Consider the following 24,179-nt stretch of genomic DNA (forward strand, 5'->3'; position numbering starts at 1 on the left):
AATTAAAAACATGAAATTGAGATATAAAATTATACATTATATTATATGTAAATAAAAATAATTAATTCCATTCTATTACCCTAAAATTCCAACAACCCCAAAAGCAAAACAATTAAATTGCAAACAAAAAAATACACATTATTTAAAAAAATAATCACTATAAACTGACATATGATGTAAAAAAAGTAAATAAAAAATAATAGCTATCCAAAATAATAAAAACTATTAAATGATTGATAACATTAATTGTATAAATAACCAATTACCAAATAAATAAAAAAATTCCCCTTTTTTAAAATTATCTATTAAATAGGTAAAAGGTATTACCCGTATGATGCACAAGATCTATATGACTGCCCTATCTACAAAATAATGTGGGGCAGCGGGGTGAGGCAAAGGGACAATGGGGCCATGATCCCCCCAGATTGGCTGTAGAAAATATAAGCACTTTATCATTGTCTTTTTCAATAACAATGTGGGATTGTGGGGTGAATTAGAAGGACAACAAGGATGACAAATGAGTTTGATGTAAAACTTGTCTGTACAATGCTAGCTGTCGTTTCCCCGAGGGCAATGGCTACGATAGTGCCTAAATGCACTGGTATCACTCTTAGTTTACTTGCAGCAAAATGTGATGCAAAATAGGTCTTTATAGCGTTAGCTGATGTCCTCATTGGGGTAATGGCCTATAACAATGTTTGAATGTAATGGTGTTGATTTTAGTTGTTTTTAACAAAATGTGATGTCTTTATATCTGTGCTTTTATGGCCATGTTTGGCCAAAATAAAGTTTTTGATGATGATGTTAAAAGGTATTTACATTATCAGTTTCCAAATTAACATATTAAAACTTATAAAAAATAAATGTATAATCAATAAATAAATGTAAAAAATATTCCCACCCTATTCCCTTACAAACTCCACAACTCGCTAAATAAACAGACATTAAAAAAAAGTCATATATATTACCAAAATAAAAAATGCACTAAAAAATTATTAAACACACTTATCAATAAATAACATCTTATAACACAACCATTACCTATAAACTTGACCGTTAAATTATATAATATATATAACTATATTTAACACACTCATAAAAGACTTAAAAATATATATTTTTAGGTTCTATATTCTGTCCCTCAATATTTTGTCTCACAATATTTTTTAAAATATTTTTTGTCAGAATACCCTGATTGCAACTCAGAGATCCACTCTCATTGAATCAATGACCCCACATTTTGAGAGCAGCTGGGCATTCTTCTGTCTTTGCAATTTAAGGCCGAGACACTGGCTGTAGATCACAACCCCACTAATATTAAATCAGGGGGGCAAACAGCAAGACTGCACAGTTAAAACTAGGATGTTGTTTATGGAAGGTAGTGGCAAAGCCATGTTTGAGGAGTGGTCATTGCCCTCAACAAAGTTTGAAAGAGACCACATCTTTTGTTTTACGTTACTTCCCTTGGTATGTTGCAGGATTGAGGATATGGCAGTTAAATGCAAGACTTCATAAAGTGAAATAAACTATATGACTATGGTTGCCAGAGAACCCTCTGTGCACCCAAATAGTGGAATACACAAAGCCCCTTACAGGGCACAGCATTCTCATATATGAGTTCCCAGTTTGGCTTTCTTTTCCTAGCTAAATGGCTATTGTGAATGAGAACGATTTCCTCACAACAGGGAAAATCAGGAGCTTTACTTCAGCTCCACATGACTACATGCATTTTCCTGTGCAGCTCTCACTAAACCTGGCAAGCTGAATTATCTGTAGGATCTCCCGATGTTTTGGCTAATAAGACAACCAGGTCAGGTTCTCCTCACTTGTAATTGGGGGCAACAAGTCCCCACAGCATTGCCATGTGACTGGATTTGTTAAGAGGATATCTTACACTGACCCAAATCAATCTAAATGAAATAAATCTATCCCGTTGTCTATTCCTTTATTTTCAGAGCCTGAAGTAGTGTTTGTGAACCAGGATAAAGTCCAGAAGGAGGTGAAGGCTATCCTGACGCAGACTGCCACCATGAGCTGTGAAGTATCACAAGCCAAGACTGAGGTTAAATGGTACAAGGATGGGAAACAAATCACCGCCAGCAAGAAGATTAAGGTGGAGTCTGATGGTAAATCCCGAAGGCTGGTTGTGGAACAGGTGGAGAAGAAAGATGCCGGGGATTACATCTGTGAAGCTGCTGGGCAGAAACTCAACTTCAAAATTCAAGTTACTGGTCAGTCAAATATCTACCCGTAATATTTCATTGAGTAATTGGTTTCCTACTCTAGGTTTATATTCACAGAGCTATGATGTGCGTTTCAGTATATACTTAATTCAAAGGAACCCCCCTTGATTAAGGTGTTTGAACGAATTCATAACCTATTTATAATTTTCTAGCATCTGTTCCTATTAATGTTAGCCTGTGTCCAGACTCGGCTGATGTCTTGTCATATAATGTAGTGCCCTAGTGTGTGTGCATGACGGGTGCGTACTGAGACTTGAATTTTTTTGCACGAACCACTGAGAAACGTCATGGTGGCCATACCCATAGTAACCTACAACATTTACTATTGACTGTAGCTTCATTCTTCCTCCATCTTCAGCACTTCCATCACTTTATTAGGGAATGGCTATTCCAAGCTTAGACGACCAGCAACAGAAGTTTTCCTCTCTGATATAGAATGACACAAAGATAAGGAAAGGAGAGTATGAGGTGAAAGTAAAGACACTTATTTTTCTTTAAACATTTATAGCAAACAGGCACCTGTCCTTTCCTCCATGGTGAACAGATTGACAGGTGTTGAATTAGGACTTTACACAACTCTTTACTCAGAGCCTTTGTGAATTGTGCAGCAGCGCTGGGATGGAAATGTCGCCTCCATTGTAAATGGACATGTATCCCTGTCCTGAGTACATGTGAAACTGGTAATCTTGAAATTTGTTTGGTATGAGCTTCACACTGATCCAGCATGTGTATGCTACCTATGCCTGTCCCTGGTAATGGGCTATCCTGAAACTGTTTTGTGCCCTGGAGTGGCACACAAATTGGGCTTGCATATTGTGCATAAAACAATCGTCCATGCATTACGTGTATCACATAAGTTGTTTATGGTAGTGTACCAAGTTTTGTGAACTTTTAGTGTGACCAAACATTTTGCTCTGTGTCATAGAGACCGTAGTCTAATGACATCTCTCATGCAAAGTTCTGCTTTATGTGGAGCCCCTAGAAACGTGCGTGGAAATCCTGTGCATGCATGTAGAGTCTGTGTGTGCGTGTGTGTGTGTGTGTGTTCAATGAATGTGTGGTACAAAAGGGGGTGGTGATGGACGGAGCATCAGAACCGATCAAACACTCACACCCAGTCAACAGATCTGGGTTTGATCCATCACCGTTCTTTAGCCCACTCTGCCACCCCAGTTCAGACATGGCCATATGCAAATCAGTCTGACCCTGTGCCTTATGGGAACAGTCCAGCTCGAACTGCCAAGCCATGCCTTCCCTGGACCGGAAACAAGCTTCCTAGGACCGGTTTCTGGCATTTCAGCCATCTTCAGCCAGGCTTGCTTGAATCCAGTGGCAAAGTGAGTGTAAGGGACTCACGTCTGAGCATACCCTGCCAACCTATGGCGAACAAAGCGGTACAAAAGGGGGTGGTGATGGACAGAGCATCAGAACCAATCAAACACTCACACCCAGTCAACAGATCTGGGTTTGATCCATCACCGTTCTTTAGCCCACTCTGCCACCCCAGTTCAGACATGGCCATATGCAAATCAGTCTGACCCTGTGCCTTATGGGAACAGTCCAGCTCGAACTGCCAAGCCATGCCTTCCCTGGACCGGAAACAAGCTTCCTAGGACCGGTTTCTGGCATTTCAGCCATCTTCAGCCAGGCTTGCTTGAATCCAGTGGCAAAGTGAGTGTAAGGGACTCACGTCTGAGCATACCCTGCCAACCTATGGCGAACAAAGCGGTACAAAAGGGGGTGGTGATGGACGGAGCATCAGAACCAATCAAACACTCACACCCTGTCAACAGATCTGGGTTTGATCCATCACCGTTCTTTAGCCCACTCTGCCACCCCAGTTCAGACATGGCCATATACAAATCAGTCTGACCCTGTGCCTTATGGGAACAGTCCAGCCCGAACTGCCAAGCCATGCCTTCCCTGGACCGGAAACAAGCTTCCTAGGACCGGTTTCTGGCATTTCAGCCATCTTCAGCCAGGCTTGCTTGAATCCAGTGGCAAAGTGAGCAAGGGACTCACGTCTGAGCATACCCTGCCAACATATGGCGAACAAAGCGGTACAAAAGGGGGTGGTGATGGACGGAGCATCAGAACCAATCAAACACAGGGTCAGAGTGATTTGCATCTGGCCATGTCTGAACTGGGGTGGCAGAGTGGGCTAAAGAACGGTGATGGATCAAACCCAGATCTGTTGACTGGGTGTGAGTGTTTGATTGGTTCTGATGCTCCGTCCATCACCACCCCCTTTTGTACCGCTTTGTTCGCCATAAGTTGACAGGGTATGCTCAGACGTGAGTCCCTTCCTCACTTTGCCACTGTATTCAAGGAAGCCTGGCTGAAGACGGCTGAAATGCCAGAAACCGGTCCTAGGAACCTTGTTTCCGGTCCAGGGAAGGCATGGCTTGGCAGTTCGGGCTGGACTGTTCCCATGAGGCACAGGGTCAGACTGATTTGCATATGGCCATGTCTGAACTGGGGTGGCAGAGTGGGCTAAAGAACGGTGATGGATCAAACCCAGATCTGTTGACTGGGTGTGAGTGTTTGATTGGTTCTGATGCTCCGTCCATCACCACCCCCTTTTGTACCGCTTCAATGAATGTGTGGTACATGTATGGTAGTAGGACTGTGTGTGGTATGAGTCTGATACCAAGGGCGAGTGGAATCCATTTTGAATGCCAGTGCTTTAGCATGATACTAGTCAAGAGGTTGAGGACAGCTTCTCCAAACAGTGGAAGTATATTGTCTGAATTCCTGCAGTTGGAGGGTGCATACCAAGACACTAAAGTGAGGGAGTACAGAGACAGGCCTTCACACAGAAATTCAATGAGGACATTGTTAGCAAAATGTTGCTTATCAGTTCTTCCTGAGAAATACAATGTTGCGAGTGCTATGGGAGAATGGTGGGACTGACGTTTCTCTTGTTCAAGTCATTACGGGCCAGATTTATCATGGTTTTGCATCGCCCTTACACCACACAAAGTGATGCAAGTGTGACAGAAAACCTATGTGATATGTATCAAGCCACGCAAGGCCACCTTACATGGCCCTGCATGTCTTGTTAAATCTGGAGTAACGCAAAGCAGCGCAAATCGCTGCCTTGCATTACTCTGCCCTAGGGAGGTGTTCCATGGGTGGAGCGTGGGTGTTACCACGCATCCACCCATAGATTTTGTTGCGTTAAAAAATGTACCATTAGTGGTAGACCTGGGAATGGGTAAAAATGCTACGCCTCCCCGAGATGAAGTGTAACGAGGAGAAATATCTTTATTTCTCCTTGTTTTTCGTCTTTCTACGTGTTCTGCATTCTGCAGCTCACTTAGAATGAGAAAAATGCCTCTGAGAATTGTTTTTGTACAGGAAAGTTCCTTTCCTGCACAAAAACAATCCTGCCTACAATGCAGGCACCCTTGCACCATGATGCAAGCGTGCCTGGGTTGGTGCAAGGCAGCACATTGTGTGCCAGTTCTAGGAAAGGACAGGAATGTGCCACTCCACTTTGTTCTACTTGACCAAGAAATTGAGTGCTCTGCAGAGTACTCGAAGATCTGTTGTATAGCCAGGAATGGTGTCTATCTTACTGCCAGTCATCCAGAGGTGAGAGGAGCGGAAGGTCTGCTTTAAGTGCCTAGAAAATTGCCTGGTTGCTGAGAGAGAGGAGGGGTGTGCCTGGACCTGCATGAGAAGATATTTTCTAGGAGGATAATCCCAGGATGTTCCTGGTATGAGAAGAACTTGGAGAAAGTTGACTAGTACTTGCAGAAGTGCGGTGTGGACTTGAAACTTTGTTGTCTAAGTGTACGCCAGGGGTTAAAGACTTTACACTGAGTTGAGCAATTCATCAGTGGGTGTAATATCATGTTGTTTGTTCTCATCACCTCTACATTTCGAAGACCAACATTGCTAACTATGCCAAAACTTGGTGCGCAGTCTGTATCCACACTAGTGATGTTAAGTTTGAGTTTTGCATCTTTCACATTAAAAACAGAGCAGCTTCTTATCGAACATGAAAAGCCGACTTTGACACTGGTGTAATCATTGGGTCAGAAACCTAAGTATTTACGCCCAGCCATTCAGTCATCTGGCCCCAAACCTGAGCCTTCTTCATATTTACACTCAATATTTCAAGGTGATAGATTTTTTTCACCTCGTTAATCTACTCCCTAATCTTTGGAGTGCTTGAGACAACCCTCTTTTTACAGATAGCATAACGTGCATTTGTAAAGCGCACATTCTCCCAAGGGTGTCCTGATGCTGACTAACAGACGTTTATTGTTACCCAACTCAGTGGTACTCATTTTATTGACCTCAGATGGATGAAAGGCTGAGTGTACCTGTCGGGATTTGAATCTGGGACCATGAGATCGAACACAGGCCCCTACAGTGGATGAATTAATTCGCTAAGCCACCAGACCCGGCTGCCATATTACAAGCCTTGCTTTTAACATCAGTTACAAAATAGATAGCTCTCCTTCTGTGCCCCATTTGTTAAACTCATTCATTTCTATCCCAAATATAATGATAGAGGGACATGCCTTGAATCTCTGTCCTATCACTTCTGAGATTACCTTACTTGTATAATCCCAGAATTGCTTCAAAGCAGGGCATTGCACAATCACGATCGTTATCTATGTCAGGGCAATAGAGTATAGAAATGTAAAAGATATTTGCCATTCATTTTCCAGCCGTTGATTCAGCAAGTATCAAGGTTCTGTTAGATCTTTAGCCTCACAGAGAAAGTCGTACCACTTTATTTCTTTTCTCATCATGCTGTAGTTTGAAGTGTTTTTTCCACCTTGACCAGCAAGGCTTCCGACCTCAATACTCCGCGCAGTCCTTTCGGCAGACGTCTGCACCGACTTACTCCAGGGCTCCAGCTTGAAGACGTCCTGCATCGGGAGGAAAATCCAATGACGCGGGCAAAAGACAATGAGACTCATCAGGCACCCGCCAACCCAGTCCCACTACATTTGGCTCAGGATTGCTCCAAATTCTTTCTTCAAGGGAACTCCCTTTCGTCTGACAGGTGGGTGTTAAAACGTTTTCAACCACAGTCACACCCTGGAATTTCTTCAACAACGTCTGGATTTTCCCCCAAGAAAGACTGCTAACCGCCATCTGGCGCTTCTCAAAAGGGAGATAAAACTCCTTCTCGACAAGCAGTCAATCAAGATAGTGCCACACAGTCAGCGCAACTTGAGATTCTACTCTCACTTTTTTCTCATAAAGAAAAGAACTGGAAAATGGAGGCAGGTCAGGGACCTCAGGTTGTTGAACAAGTTCATCAAAAGTCTGCTATTTCAGATGTTGTCACTCCAGGAGATTCTCCTTATCTTGGATTCAGGGGATTACATGACCTCTCTGAATCTTCTGGCTGCGTATTTTCACATTCCTGTTTATCCAAAGCACTGTCGTTTCCTCAGGTTTCAAATGGCAGGGTGCCACTACCAGTTCAAGGTGCTACCTTTCGGGCTAAAGTCTGCGCCCAGGGTTTTCGCCAAATGCTCGGCGCCAGTAGCAGCCTATCTCCGGCACTCCGGTCACCAGGTTTTTCCCTACCTGGACAACTGGTTGATCAAGGCTCCAACACCAACACCCAGGACTCGTCCCAATCAGGATTCCGCAGCAACCACAGCACCGAAACTGCCCTCATCGCCACCACCGACGACATCAGGGCCCTGCTGGACAACGGCGAAACTGCAACCCTCATCCTCTTGGACCTCTCGGCCACCTTCGACACCATCTGCCACCACACTCTGCGCACACGCCTCTGCAACGCGGGGATCTGCGTCAAAGCCCTGGACTGGATCACCTCCTTCCTCACCGACAGAACCCAGAGAGTCCGCCTCCCTCCATTCCGACTCGAAGCCACCAAGATCACCTGCGGCTTACCCCAAGGATAATCCCTCAGCCGACCCTCTTCAATGTCTACATGACACTGTTTGCCAACATCGTCCGTTCACACGACCTCAACATAGTCTCATATGCCGACGACACCCAACTGATCCTCTCCTTCACCAAAGACCCTGCCACCGCCAAAACCAACTTCCACGCAGGGATGAAGGCAGTCGCTGAATGGATGAAGAGCAGTCGCCTGAAACTGAACTCGGACAAGACGGAGGTCCTCATCCTCGGCTCCACCGCTTCCCCCTGGGATGACTCCTGGTGGCCAGCCTCACTGGGAACTGCGCCGACACCCACCGACCACGCACGCAACCTGGGTTTCATCCTGGACTCTTCGCTGTCAATGACGCAACAAGTCAATGCCGTCTCCTCCTCCTGCTTCAACACCCTCCGTATTCTTTGCAAGATCTATAGATGGATCCTCACTGAAACCAGACGGACGGTCACCCAGGCCCTCATCACCAGCAGGCTGGACTACGGCAACGCCCTCTACGCGGGAACCACGTTCAAACTCCAGAAGGGACTCCAACGCATACAAAACGCCTCCGCACGTCTCATCCTCGACATCCCCTGCCACAGCCACATCACTGCCCACCTGAAGAACCTGCACTGGCTTCCCGTCAACAAGAGGATCACCTTCAAGCTCCTCACACACGCTCACAATGCACTCCATGACACCGGACCAGCATACCTCAACAAACGACTCACCTTCTACACCCCCAACCGCCAGCTCCGCTCATCTGACCTCGCCCTCGCCACCGTTACACACATCCACTGAACAACCACCGGTGGCAATCTCAACGAAGAGAAGTCTTCACTCCTTCCTTCCAGGTCTCTGGTGTTTCTGGGAGCAAGGTTAGACACCAACCTCTCAATGGCTTTTCCCACAGAGGAAAGCATTTCTCGTCTTCTAAGGATGGTTCAGTCCCTTTCTTTAAAAGAGTTTGTTTCTGTGAGGATTTACAAATCAATGTTGGGGATGATGTCATCTTGTATTCCACGAATTCCTCCCTGTCGACTGCGAATGAGGCCTCTTCAGGAACAGCTCGACGCCCAATGGTCACAAGCTCGAGGCTCATTCGAGGACACTATATCAATCACACCTCAGATGATTAGGGCGATGTCTTGGTGGGCAGTAAGAAGCAATCTCTCACAAGGTCTATCCTTCCTTCCACCAGCCTTTGATGGTTATGACAGCGGACGCTTCCGTGGAGGGATGGGGAGCTCACCTCCAGGAAATTTAGGTTCAGGGGAAGTGGTCGGACCAGGAATCTCTATGCCACATCAACCTGTTGGTGCTGAAGGCAGTATTTCTAGGGCTACGTTCCTTCTTACCAAGAATAAAAGGTTTGTTGATCCCTGTCCGCACAGACAATACAGCCACCATGCTTAACCTTCAAAAACAAGGAGGGGCGAGATCTACGGCCCTCTCAAGTCTGGCACAACAAATTTAGAATTGGTTGATTCACCACAACATCTCCTTACAAGTCCAGCACGATCCAGGGGTGCTCAACGAATGGGCCGATTCGCTCAGCAGGGATTCTAAGCAGTGTCACGGATGGGAATTAGATGCCGTTCAGCTGGAAAAAAAAAATTCAGTGTTGGGAATCACCAACTCTGGATCTGTTCGCTACATTACTCAACAGAAAATGCAAATTCTACGCCAGCAGATTCCCTCAGCCAGGTTCTCTGGGGAACGCCTTCCATTTCTCCTGAGAAGGGACGTTTGCTTACGCATTCCCTCCGTTCCCATTAATACCCAAAGTCCTACAGAAGATGAAACAAGAACCTTGCCGCATTATTCTCATTGCCCTGGGGTGGGCAAAGCAATACTGGTTCACAGAGCTGTTTCGCCTATCAGAGACTTCTCCAATACGTCTCCAGCCTTCGGAACGTCTATTCTCAATGGACCAAGACCAAGTGATTCATCCACAGATTCAATCCCTTCACTTGTCGGCCTGGCTCCTCACCATACTGAGTTTGGTGACTTAAAAATTTCTGAGGAGTGCCGTTCCATTCTTAACAAGGCCCGTGCTCCCTCCACGGTCAAGTGTTATTCAGCCAAATGGAAAAGATTCTGCTCCTGGTGTACCAAGCACTCCTGCCATCTGCTCTTTTTTTCTCTTGAGGAGGTTTTGCCATATCTCTTGTCGCTGGCAAAAGCTGGCCTTTCTCATTCTCCAGTAAAAGTTCATTTGGCCGCGATTTCAAAGTATAGGAGACGTTCGACCCATTTGTCTCTATGGTCCTGCAGATTGGTAAAGGAATTTCTGAAAGGTCATTTTCATAGCCTACCCACCCGTTCAGCCTGCTCCGGTGCTCTGTCAATTGTACATCATGTTGTCTCATCTCATGAGAGCGCCATTCGAGCCAATTAACAAGTGTGACATAAAATTTCTCTCTTGGAAGGTGGCGTTTCTCTTAGCCATGCTAAGAGCTCTGCTGGATGCATTAGCGAAATTCAGGCTTTCTCAGCAACACCTTAAATTCCAGCAGAATGGAGTGGTGCTACGCACTAATCCTTCGTTCATACCCAAAGTGCCTATCACGTTCCATCTGAATGAACCTGTAGTCCTGCCTTCATTTTTTCCTGCTCTGTCTACACACCAACAGAGAGAGCTCTGCATTCTTTGGACATCAAACGATGTTTAAAGTTTTATCTGCAAAGGACTAAGTCTTTTCGCAAGTCTACTCAACTGCTCATTGCCTTCTCTATTTCTTCAGCTGGCAGTCTGGATCCTATATTATCCTATATTGGTCAACCTGTCAGGTGACTCCTTTGCTGTTCATAAAGCAGTTTCTTTGGCTGATCCTGTTGATAGATGAGTAGAGTAGAGGGAGTCCTCACAAAGAGCTATGCTGACTTGAATCTGGCCAGCTGTGCTGGCATTTATGCCCTCAGTTTCTGGTCAAAGATTTTCAGTTGTTGGTGCTGCAGTTCAGTCTCGGGAGGACTACTGTCTACCATGGAACTGGATGCCAAGTTCTGCCTGATGCTACTTGCGATGCCATCTAGGCATTATGCCATTGTTACAGCGCCCAACTGGGTAGCTTGTCAATACATTCACCTTTTTTTTTTATTGGAAGGCTGTTGGCGCCCATAATCTTTTTCTACATAGGCCGTTTTAAGGGATTCCGCTTTTCAGGGACTAGATCCAGGATCCTCTGCAGCGTGTTTAAGAACCAGAAGCATGCTCCGACAATGGAGCCTCCCTACTACCCTGCTTGTAGACATTGCCACAGACGGAGTATCCCATCTGCCAAGATAATAATCAGGCCCTTAATATTGAAGTAGGTTGTGGTACCATTTCCACCGGCAGATGTCACGCTACTGGTGCATTGTTTCATGTTTTGATTTGGAAAGCTTTCTTTCTGCAATGTTTGATCATCTGTCTCAACGGTATGAACTGCTTCAAATTTCCAAATGGACACTTTGGAGTAGTTTGATAGCCATCAAGCTTCAGGATGACTGTCGGCATATTCCTGTGCTCCCAGCCCAAAAATGTTGTCTGCAGTTTTCTATGCTGAAGTGCTGTTGGCAGTTTCCAGTATTGCCCTTTGGTGTAGCCTGAGGGTATTCACCCAGGTGTTGGCTCAGTTAGTGGCTTTCCTCCACAATGTAGGGATCCTTGTCCATCTATATTTGGATGATTGACTGATTCGCTCCCCTTCAGCTGCACAAACTTTGCGGGATACACTCAGCGTTTGATGTCTCCTGCAACAGTGTTGGCTCATCATCAATGTGAAGAAGTCTCTTCTGATGCCATCCTTCTTCAAGAAGTGTATCGGTCAGTGATTTCATATGCTATTGGAGGCTGTTTTTCTGTCTGCCTGTGAGCATCCAGAATCTATCTCACATAAGGTATGGGGATGGTACCAAGGAAAAGACCCAAGAAAGAAAAGATGAGGAAAAAAGTGGACTGGGAAGCACTACTATTAAGACGAGAACTTTCACTCACTACGGTGACATGCTTTATCATAGGGTCCCCTCTTCACGCTGGGGCCGCAAGGTACAAAGTGTGGGTTACAAGTCCCCCGTAGGAAAGAAGCCTTTTGTATAGAGGAGGGAGGGGCAGAATGGCAACAAAAAATGTGAGTTAAAACTATCTCTTGGTGGGTGAGGACAACTTTTATTCTGGTACCGCTAATGGATAGGGTTAAAAACAAGCACTGTGAAATCAGGATATGGATATTCCCCTATTTTATATTCTGGTCGACATGTTTCTGCCTAGATATACCGACAGGTTCATGGCATTCATCAGGACCAAAACTAATAGTCACTCTGCTTTTGATCTAAGTAAAAAAGTGAAAACCATACTTTTACTGGTGCAATCACGTGGTACCGACAAAAAGTGAAAACCATACTTTTACTGGTGCAATTAACATTACATGACCTCTAATTCTGCCTTTGTATACCCTTATAGCTCCGACCCGCCATGAAGGGACAGATGAAGGTGGAGCTAGTTTTATAGATTACAAATGAAAAGGATTGATGGCATTGGTTTATTGACAAACAACTGCATCACACTTGGTTTGCAGTGTTGGTGATAGACACTGGTGGGGTAAAAGATGGAGGAATGTTATGTTATGCTGTCTTCTGAATTTGTGTTTGTATTTTTCAGCATCTTGTGGACCTTACTAAATGTCTGTACCATGAGATTGGACCATACCAGTGAAAGTATGTTTTTCACTTTTTTACTTTGATCACAAGCAGAATGACTATTAGTTTTGGTCCTGATGAATGCCATGAACCTGCCGGTCTCTCTAGGCAGAAACATGTAGACCAGAATATAGAATAGGAGGAGAATATCCATATCCCTATTTCACAGTGCTTGTTATTAATCCTATCCATTGGGGGTACCAGAATAAAAGTTGTCCTCACCCACCAAGAGATAGTTTTAACTCACATTTTTTGTTTGTACTCTGCCCCTCCCTCTCCTATACAATAGAGAGAACTTGTAGCGTGGATGACAATAATAAAACGCCTCTCTCCTACGGGGGAGTTGTAGCCCACACTGGGTACATTACTGTCCCAGCATGAAGATGGGACCCTATGATAAAGCATGTCACCCTAGGGTTTTTGAGGGATCTCGTCTTAACATAGTAGTGTTTCCCAGTCCACATTTTTCCTCATCTTTTCCTCCATGTTTCTTTTCCTTGGTACCATCCCCGTACCTTATGTGAGATAGATTGTGGGGAGTAGTACGTTGGGTGGTGTTAAATACTCCATTAAGGCCCTTCTCTGTTCGGTACCACAACATCCAGAGTCTGCCATTGCTTGTCAGTTGCGTTGGCTCAGGAGTATACCCTAGCTAGCGATTGGCGCCAGGTTCAGGGTGGCATATAATCTTGGCCAAGGAAACCTAGAGTGGGCTCCACTTTGGTGAGCCCTCACTCTTCTAAATGGAGGGAACCAGCAGCTGTGCTCAGAGCTCTCATCTCAGGTTGGAAATTTGATTGTCAGATACCTGTGTCCATCACAGACCAAGACAAAGTGCAGTAGTGGCTGTTTCCTTCAGTTCTCAAGCAGGGTGTTCTGCTATCCCTCCTGGCACCTGTGTTGGCACTTGTGTTGGCACTCGAGTTGGGGTATGATCCTGAGGTCTTTTTTGGCACAGGGACGATGGCTTCTATTGGAGGCTGGATGTGCCTCTGGTTTGCTTCTTGCTGGCAGGGCCAGTTGATCTTGATTCACACAGAAAAGACAGGTGCAAAGTCTTCTATGAACCAACTGTTGTGGCTGGGCTCTTTTGCTCTGGCTCCTCTGGCATTCCAGATTAGGACATGGGTACAACTCCAGCTGTTGGCTCTGTCAGCCTGCTATATTTGTGGCTTGAAAAATATGGTGGCAGATCTTCTGAGCAAGGTATTGCCTCTATCCCACAACTTCAACCTGTTTTGCAGATCTTTGTGAAGATGGGCAGAATGTTTGAGCCCTTTTAGCTAACTATGATCTTCTCCTCTGCCTCCTTTCTTAATTCCTGGTAGTGTTGTCTTGGAGGTTCACACCCTGACCTCTGCTTCCGTACACCCCTCCTGCTCTTTCCTATCTCTCTTTCCTCTGATTACCAGTTTTGGTTTAACTTCGAAGGGAGATGGTGGAGCGCCTCCTTGTGGTTGCTATGTGGCCTCGCTCAGGGTGGTTACCTCTGCTCAGACTCATGACTGTGGCTCTTAAATGGATCTTCCCTATACGGTTGCCTGCTTCAGAATTCTCTTCTCTCACAGGTTTCTTACCAGCATCTTCATGTGTTGATTTGGCACTTGTAAAGTGGGTACCCACAGTCTAGGACTCTCTTTCCCCCCTGTGCTTCCTATCAGGAATATTGCCAGCATTGCAATACACTCTTGTACTGCTGGGTTTCTTTTTCCTCCTGGTGCCTGGAGACTTCGTTAGATCTACGTCGCTCTGAGCATTAGTGGATATTGCAGTTACTGCAGGATAGATCCGATGTTGTATTAGCAGTTTACATGGGTCTTGTGGGCACCTATGAAGGTTGTGAGGGCCCCTCGAAGGGGCTTTTGGTGATGGAGGTGCTGGATATTTAACAACTGCTGGGTTTCGCTTTCTGTCTCCTTACTCTTTGGACAATGGTTTCTATTTGAGAGTTTCTGTTAGTTTTCAAGGTTCTACAGCTTCCTCCCTTTGAGCATCTTGCTGACATTAGTCTCAGATTTTTTACCCTTAAGGTGTTCTTAGTGCCTATCAGGTCCGCCCATCAGATCAGGCAATTGTGGCCTTTTTCTGGGCTCTTTATTTGCAGATGTTCCCTGACAAGATAGTATTATATCCTGGGTCTGGGTTTCATCCTAAATTTGTGTCTTGCTTTCATCAGGACTAGTTGATTGTTCTTCCTTCTTTTTTTCCTATCCTTTTTTGGCTGAGGAGAATGCTTGGCATCTCCTCGTTTTGACCTGTAACGCCCAGATCTACGCTTCCCTTTTTGTTTCATACAGGCTCTGCAAGACTCTCTTTGTTAATTTTGGAGTTTTCTGACTGGAGTGTAAGGCACCTGCTTCTTCTTTGAGTAGTGGTCTCTCTTGCCTATACCTCTCACAAGCCTTCTTTGCGTGGTGCTGTGCAGGAGTTGTCCACTTGTGGTATAGGTGCCTCTTGGGACGAGGCTGTGGGGCCTCCCTACTGGACATCAGTGAAGCCACAACATGGATGGCTCCTTTCACCTTTGTCTCCACCTATTGTTTGGATGTCCTTGCATTTCTGCCTGACTGAGCTTTTCCTGTAATACTGTGGTGTTTATTAAACCATATATATTGTAATAATCAGGAGTTGTGTATATTGTTGGGTATTGGGTCGTGGGTTTCCTGCTCTTGTATGTACTCATGTAGTAAGGAGCTGGGCCAATTAAGGGTTGCAGAGCTAATGTGCTCATTATTTACATGTAATCTTCATTAATCCATTTACAATCAATCAATCAATCAGGCATTTATATCGTGCACTACTCACCCGGACGGGTCTCAAGGCACTTGGGGAGAGGGGTCTGCTACTGCTCGAACAGCCAGGTCTTGAGCTGTTTCCTGAAGGCGAGGTGATCCCGGGTACGTCGCAGGTGGACCGGCAGGGTGTTCCATGTTTTCGCCGCCTGGTAGGAGAAGGATCTTCCTCCGGCGGTGACTCTCTGGAAGCGGACGACGACGGCAAGGGCGAGGTCCGCGGATCGTAGCTGGCGGGTTGGCGTGTAGAAGGTCAGGCGGTTGTTGAGGTACCTTGGGCCCAGGTCGTGGAGGGATTTGTGTGCGTGGGTGAGGATTCTGAACGTGATCCTTTTGTTGACCGGGAGCCAGTGAAGGTCTCTAAGGTGGCTCGAGATGTGGCTGCGCCGAGGGATGTCCAGGATGAGTCGGGCGGAGGCGTTCTGGATGCGCTGGAGTCTCTTCTGAAGCTTGGCTGTCGTTCCGGCGTAGAGGGTGTTTCCATAGTCCAGTCTGCTGGTGACGAGGGCATGGGTGACAGTCTTCCTCGTCTCGGTCGGAATCCATTGGAAGATCTTGCGGAGCATCCGGAGTGTGAGGAAACAGGATGAGGAGACGGCGTTGACTTGTCTGGTCATCGAAAGAGTGGAGTCCAGGATGAAGCCCAGGTTACGTGCGTGGTCCGTTGGTTTGGGTGCGGTGCCTAGGGCCGGGGGCCACCAGGAGTCGTACCACGCGGAGGGTGATGGACCCAAGATCAGGACTTCTGTCTTGTCCGTGTTCAGCTTTAGGCGGCTGTCGTTCATCCATTCGGCGACGTCTTTCATCCCTTCGTGGAGGTTTGCTTTGGCGGTGTCGGGGTCTCTGGTGAGGGAGAGGATCAGCTGGGTGTCGTCGGCGTATGAGATGATGTTCAGGTTGTGTTTGCGAGCGATGGCCGCTAGAGGTTTCATGTAGACGTTGAAGAGCGTGGGGCTGAGCGATGATCCTTGCGGGACGCCGCAGATGAGTGTGGTGGCCTCCGAGCGGTACGGAGGCAGGCGTACTCTGTGTTCTACCGGAGAGGTATGAGGTGATCCAGTCCAGGGCCTTCCCTTGGATGCCGGTGTTGTGGAGGCGTTGTACTAGGGTGCGGTGGCAGACGGTATCGAATGCCGCGGAGAGGTCCAGGAGGATGAGTGCTGCTGTTTCACCGTTGTCGAGCAGGGCTCGGATGTCGTCAGTGGCTGCGATGAGGGCAGTCTCGGTGCTGTGGTCGGTTCTGAATCCGGACTGTGATGGGTCGAGGGATCCGTGCGTCTCGAGGAAGGCGGCCAGTTGCTTGTTGACGATCTTTTCGATGACTTTGGCCGGGAAGGGAAGGAGCGAGATGGGGCGGAAGTTCTTGAGGTCGGTCGGGTCCGCTGTTGGTTTCTTCAGTAGGGCGCTGAGTTCGGCGTGCTTCCAGCACTCCGGGAAGGTTGCAGTGTTGAAGGAGGCGTTGATGATGTCTCGGAGATGGGGTGCGATGGTGTGGGCCGCTTTGTTGAAGACGTGGTGGGGGTACGGGTCGGTCGGGGATCCGGAATGGATGGTATTCATGATGCGAGTAGTATCTTCAGGGGTCACCTCGGTCCATGTCCGGAGGGTGGCTGTCGGGTGCGTGAGTTCGATCGACGGGTGCAGGGGGTGAGCGCCAAAACTGCTATGGATGTCGGCGACCTTGCGGTGGAAGTACGAGGCGAGGGAGTCGCAAAGGTCCTGTGAGGGGGCGATGTCGTTGTGGCCGGTGCTGGGGTTGGAGAATTCCTTGACGATGTTGAAGAGCTCCTTGCTGTCATGGGCGTTCTTGTCCAATCGGTCCTTCAGAGATTTCTTCTTGGTGGTGCGGATGAGCTGGTGATGTTTGCGGGTGGCGAGTTTGAGGGCGGTCATGTTGTCGGCGGTCTTGTCGAGGAGCCAGGCCTTCTCCAGGGTGCGGCAGGCCTTCTTGGAGTTCTTGAGTTCGTCGGTAAACCAGGGGGCTTTCTTGCTTCTGGGCCTGGTGAGTGGGTCCTTCAGTGGGGCGAGGTTGTCGGCGCTTGTGGACAGCCACTGCGTGAGGTTGCAGGCTGCCGTGTTAGGGTCCGTTGCCCAGCTGGGCGGGTTCTGGCTGAGGGAGGTGGTGAGCTGGTCGGCGGTGATCTTGCTCCAGTTTTTGTGTGGGACCTGCTTCGGGTGGCGGTAGACCGTGTTCTTCGTGAAGCTGAAATGGACGCAGCTGTGGTCGGTCCAGTGGAGTCCGGTGGAGTGACTGAAGGAGACGTGTTTGCTGGAAGAGAAGATGGGATCGAGCGTGTGGCCGGCGTGGTGGGTGGGGGTGTTGACCAGTTGCTTGAGTCCGAGGTTGGTGAGGTTGTCCAGCAGGTTGGTGGAGTTGCGGTTGTTGTTGTTTTCCAGGTGAAAGTTGAGGTCCCCGAGGAGGATGTAGTCGGTGGAGGCGAGGGCGTGTGGGCTGATGAAGTCCGTGATGTCATCGCAGAACTGTGCCCGCGGTCCCGGGGGTCTGTAGATGAGGGTGCCTCTGAGGGTCGTCTTGGGGTCGGTGTGGACTTGGAAGTGGAGGTATTCGGCAGCTCCAAATGTGCCGATGGAGTCAGCCGAGATGCGAATGGTGCTCTTGTGTACGATGGCGATGCCTCCTCCGGTCTGGTTGGTGCGGTCCTTCCTGATGATCTTGAAGCCGTCCGGGATGGCTATGGCGATGTCGGGGGCTGAGGAGGCGTTCATCCAGGTTTCCGCGAGGAAGGCGACGTCTGGGGATGCAGTGTCGAGGAGGTTCCAGAGCGCGATGGCGTGTCTGTGGACGGATCGGATGTTGAGCAGGATGCATTTCAGGTGGTTGCTGCTTCCAGTCCTGGCGGGTGTGGTGCAGGATCGCAGGCAGGAGAAGTTGCAGGAACGGCATACGAAGGGTCCATGGGTGCGTCATGGGGTCGCTTGGTAGCATCCGGGGGCTCGGGCGGTGTTGAGTGCGATGAGCGTGGCGAAGTCGTAGGTCCTGCGGGGGGGCTGGCGGGCGCGGGGACCAGGGGGTCTGGCACTGGGCGTGGTCCAGGCGCGGACGGGCGCAGACGGGCTTACCTTTGGCGCACCTTCGGCGCACATAAGGCGCGCCCGCTGCGCGCGTCCGCTGCGCGGTCGCGGAGGGGGGCGACATAAATAAGGAGCCGGGAGGGAGGGTCAGCGGGAGGCGGGAGCGGGGTGGCCAATGGGCAGGGAGGGGGGGCGGGCCGGAGGTGGAGGCGGGAGTGGGAGGAGGCGCCTGGGGCAGCGGCGGCGGGAAAAACGGCGGGAAGCGGCGGAGCAGGCAGGAAGTCACCCGGTGCCCAGCGGAGGTCAGCAGGTAGGAGGAGTGAAGGCAGCAGCGTGAGGAGCGGCCAGGAGGCAGCAGGCATTACCTGGGAGGCGGGAGGAGGTATCCGGAGGCAGGCAGCGGCGTCAGGTAAGTGGCGGGAAAAAGATGCGGCGGGAAGAAGATGCGGAGATCAGGCGTCAGGCAGCGGAGGCAGGTAAGTGGCAGAGCAGTGGCGGGGAGCGTCCGTTCTGTGAGGCACAGGAGGTCGCCTCCTGTGCCTCTTCCATCCTCTTCCTGCCATTCCTCCTGTTGTCATGCCCTCGATTGCTAGTTTGATGATGACACGATGAGAGACAGGTTTCCTCCCCTATATGGCTCCAAGTAAGAGTTTGAGGACATAGGAGAGTTGATAGAGAGTCTGATTAGTTGAGCTAGGTTATGTGGTGCATGGGGCGAGGTGGGCTTGCCTCAGGTAGTAACTAGACAAGTAAGAGTAATCAGTTTAGTGAAGATTACCAGCCAGTAATCTGATCATCATTCTGTTTTTTGACGGACAGGTTAGGGCTACTTCTTCAAACTTTCACTGCCTTCTTGCAGTCTCACAAACTGCAGAACCCTCATATCTACAAAGCAAAGGAACTTTATTTTTCTTGCAAACAAGTCTTATGCAAGTACTTAGAAGAGCGGGTGACGTTTAAATTATGTTATGTTATAATCAAGGAGAGAGAGGAGAACTAAAGAGGCTAGTCCGTTTCCCCAGTTTATATGTTAATAATCAATGAGAACTAGCTCTTGTTTAAATTGTTTGTATGTCTGCGGGTGGGGGAAAAACCATTAGGTTTTTATGAAGGCCCTCACCCACCAACCTAGTTGGTGGCATGCTTCATCATTGGACCCCACCCGAGGTTCCGAGTGTACCTCAGGTGTGCTTCGACGCCAGATTACTGCGGAGCGGGGGTTTTTTGGTTTGTGAGGGTGCTGTGGGTGTGCTCTGAGTGAGGTTTAAAATACTGTCCGGGGTGTCCCAAAGACTGTTTTAATGGTGGGCCCCAGGCAGTCAATAAAAACAAAGGCTATCGGACGTGCACGGTAGGCTTATGGCCTCCGACGTCCTGTGCGGTCAACTAGTTTCAGCCAGGCCTTTTCTTCTACTGGCTTTCGGCAGGACCTTATATGTGTGGGGTGTTACAGGGGTTGTTATGAGTTTGTCAGTGCCCTGTGTGTAAAGCACACGCTACGGTGCTTATATGTGCAAGAGGTGTTTCCTCTCTGGTTATTCCTAGTCCTACTCCCTCGCCTTCCTTCTTAACATATGAGGCCCCCGCCTCCCTCTAGACCCACCCCCAGCCTATAAAAACTCTGCCCGCCCCCACCTCCACCTGTACGTAAACAAGCCGAGCTAGCATTCGGATGTACTGCACCGGGAGGGAGGGAGGGTCCTAGAAGTAAGGCGAGGGAGTATTACTAGGAGTAATGCCATTATCATTACCCGTCCCTCCCTCGCCTTCTTTATTAAGCAGAAGAAAACAAAGACAGACAACTGAATTATAAACACCAATTTAATAATGTGCCCCAAACACAGCAGATCAATATCCCTAGTCCCTTATAGAGGACAAGACCCTGTGGCCCAGAACATTATCCAAACGTTCCAGACCAGCAATCCGATAGTAACGGACAAACGTAGAAGGGGAAGACCAGGTCACAGCCCTACAGATCTCCACCACATAGGTAACCTGAACTCAGCACTGTAGCAGCCATACTGCGAGTACAACGTCCCTGAACTCCCATAGGAGGATCCACCCCTTTAAGCTTGTAAGCCAGCAAGACCATGCACCGAATTCAACGACTGAGCGTAGCCGTGGAAGGCTTCACACCCTTCTTAGCAGGACCAAAGTTAACAAACAAAACGTCCCCTTTACGGAAGGACTCCACCACCTGCAGATACCACAGTAATGCCTGCCGCAGATCCAGACAGTGCAAACGAGATTACTCAGCCGAGGAAGGATCAGGACAAAACTCCAGCAAAATCACCTCCTGACTGAGATTAAAAGCCAAATTAACCTTAGGGATAAAGGATGGCACCGGTACCAAAGCCACCCGGTCCGAAAAGATCTTGCAGTATGGATACTTACAGGACAACGCCCCTAATTCACCCAAGCGCCGTGCCGAAGTAATGGCCACCAGAAAACAAGTCTTAAAAGTCCATAGTTTTAACTCCAAACCCTCAAGGGGCTCTCAAGGGGCTCAAATGAGGACCTAACAGGACATCCAACACAAGCTGCAAATTCCAAGAAGAAAAATACCGGATAGGTCGAAGAAACGGATTCAACAGACCCTGCAAAAAAGAGGCATTAGGCCCCTGTCATCCCTCAAATTACGCCAGGAGCCCCGAAAATCCTGAATGGCTGCCCACTGCACCCGCAGAGAAGCTACCAATAACCCCAAATGAGCCCAATCCTGTAGGAACTGCATCACCAAAAAGAGGGCAGCCACCATGGGATCAACCTCCTCATCAGCACACCAGGCCGAAAAAACCCTCCAATGTCTAGCATAGGATAGAAGAGTAGAGGAGCTACGAGAAGCCTTCAGTGTAACAGCCAATTGGGCAGGAACTTTCAAACCAGCTAAGCTCTGCCGCTCAACCGCCAGGCCGTCAATTGTAACTTCTTCAAAGTGCTCAGGGGAAGGGCCGGAAACAGTAAAGTAGACGGAACCACAGGTAGGACCCACTCCTGGTCGCAACACAACCATTCCAGGAGAGGAAACCAATTTGCCTGAGGCCAATGGGGCGCAATCAACACCACCTGAGCATGGTCCCTCCGCACCCGAACCAGAAGGGTCAGAAGCAGCAGAAAAGGGGGGAAGGCATACAGAAGACCCGAGGCCAAGGAGAAGTCAAGCCTTTGACTCCCAGAGCCCTGGGACACCGCCCAGAGAACAAAACAGGCCCACCTTGGCATTTTCCAGGTCCGCAAACCGGTCCACCACAGGGAGGCACCACAGACCCACCAACTGGTCGAGCAAACGGGGAAGGAGGGAGAAATCCTTTGACGAGGGAATGTCCCTGCTCAAGCAATTAGCCCGCACGTTCTCCACCCCCCAAATGTAGATAGCAGACAGACCCAGCACCTAGACCTGCGCCCACAGAAAAATGTCGCTGGCTATCAAGTTCAAGGACCTGGACCTGGTCCCCCCCTGTCTGTTGACATAGGACTTCACTAACAGATTGTCCGTCTGAACCAACACCCAATGGCCTGCAGAGAGTCCTGAAAGTGAATCAGGGCCAACCAAATTGCTCGTAACTCCCTCCAGTTCGAAGACCTCCAGGAGTCCTGCAGGGGCCAGCACCCCTGAACCTGTTCCGACCCCAGCCAAGCACCCCACCCGGACTGGCTGGCATACGAAGTCACCACAAGCAGAGCCGGGGGAGACAAGGAAATCCGGACCAGAAGACGACGCCGGCAGAGCCACCAGCAGAGCTCCTCCCAGATCTGGACAGTCATTGGCAGTGTAGACAATAGACTCTGAGACCCCGGAGACCAACTCAACAGGATCCAGTTGGCCAGACGAAGTAGGTGAAAACGAGCCCAGTGAACCAGAAACAACCCAAATGCCCCTGCACCCTTAGCCACTCCACCGCCAGAGGAGCCTCCAGGGACATCAAAGTTAAAACCTGCGACTGATGAGAGACCAGACGCTGGCTGGACAGACTAACATAGCCTACCAGAGTCTGAAAACAAGCCCCGATGAACACCATGTCTTGAGAGGGGGACAAAGAAGATTTTCCCCAGTTCACCAAAATCCTGTGTCCTTGAAGAATTTCCACGGCACTCCCGACCTGCGCGAGCAAAAGAGACTGCATGCAGTAAGAGGTTGTCCAAATAAGGATGAATGAATACCCCTTCCGCATGAAGGAGAGCCATGAGAGGCTCCAGGACCTTCGTGAAGACCCTGGGTGAGGACTGTCGGGATCTTACTTCTGATAAATGGAGGAACCAAATATCCACGGGAGCGAAGATGTGCCTTTACTCTCCTATAAGGTAAAGCTACTCCAAGACGCTGAATCAACAAGGACAGTAGCTAATAACCCCAGGGAGAGAAGAGGTGACAGATAGACCACCAGGGGAAGATCTTCAGGCAGCCTGGGTTGTACAGAAGGAGATTCCTGAAGTCTTCTATCCCAATACTGCAGATAACAGAAAATAATAAAGAAAGAAAAAAGAGCAAGATTAAAGACTTCTACCCTGGACTCTTTTTAAAAGAGAGCAAAATAATTAATACATTATTAAAGGTGTCAGCAATAGATATTGTGTACCATCACATACTCACTGGGAGGTGGGGAAGAGCGAAGTCCAATTCTGAAGCCTCGTTAAATAACGCAAAGTGAAAGGCAAATCAAAAAGAACAGCTCTATAATATTGCAGAGCGATTAAACTACCTTTCTGTAGCTTAAGGTGAAGGCATACGTCTGCCTCGAGGAGTTTCACCAAGTTGTTTTCTACCAGGATAAAAATAATATCTTTAGAGTCTTTGGAGTACTAGACAAAGGGAAATAAATAAAAAACGGCAGTTCGAGAGTTAACAGCTCAAGCACTCTCTAGACTGTGACTGTCATATTCTAAACACACGACCAAGAAAACAAAAGTCAAAACAGGAGTAGCATGGGTCTCCGTCGACAGAGCCGAGAGCTGCTTGACCTGGACAGCACGCCTCGAGTTAATGTCCAATAATTAAGGGACAACACGGGGCGGAAGTCAGAACAGTAAGCGCGTCCTCATGCTAATGTGAAATCCAAAAGCTGAAACAACAGCGGTGTCCGTAAGGAAACAGAAGTAATCCACCCCATGAGTTGGGAACAGCAGTCTCAAATGAAGCAGCGCGAAATAACTTAGCCGATTAAATATGTGCTTTACTGACTTGGAGCATGGTGGGAATTACTTGGAACGGGGACGAAACTGAGAGGGCTGCGAGGAAACAAACAGGAATGCTGGTAATCACAGGAAATCCAAAGAATGCATCCAGGTCAGGGGACATGGTCCTTACAGGAAGAGTAAGCCAAGCACCTGGTTTAGTGGGCCGGCTTCTTTAATACTACCAGAGTCACCTGACAAGAGACCTCTGTGTAATATGTAATAGCACACAAGGAGAAGACACCAACACTCAAAGAAGGTGCATTCTGGGAGATGTAGTTTAAAACATACAGGGTGCAAGTAGCTAGCTGTGTAACAAGGACTTGAGGCCGAAGGGAAGAACGCAAAATTGAAAATGGGCGTGTCCCACTGCGA

At 48.3% G+C, this 24,179-nt stretch overlaps 1 protein-coding gene across 27 annotated transcripts in view; it reads left to right on the plus strand.

Annotated features, from left to right (window-relative positions):
• Nucleotides 1-24,179, plus strand: part of OBSCN (obscurin, cytoskeletal calmodulin and titin-interacting RhoGEF) — a 1,809,553-nt gene that overhangs the window by 301,003 nt on the left and 1,484,371 nt on the right. For all 27 annotated transcript variants that reach the window (XM_085628811.1, XM_085628818.1, XM_085628815.1 and 24 more), the window contains exon 16: nucleotides 1,956-2,231. In XM_085628811.1, the coding sequence (XP_085484937.1) occupies nucleotides 1,956-2,231 (276 nt within the window). The remainder of the gene's footprint in view (nucleotides 1-1,955; nucleotides 2,232-24,179) is intronic.

The sequence above is a fragment of the Triturus cristatus genome, chromosome 10 (genome assembly GCF_964204655.1).
Source record: "Triturus cristatus chromosome 10, aTriCri1.1, whole genome shotgun sequence".
In the NCBI taxonomy this organism is placed as follows: Eukaryota; Metazoa; Chordata; class Amphibia; order Caudata; family Salamandridae; genus Triturus; species Triturus cristatus.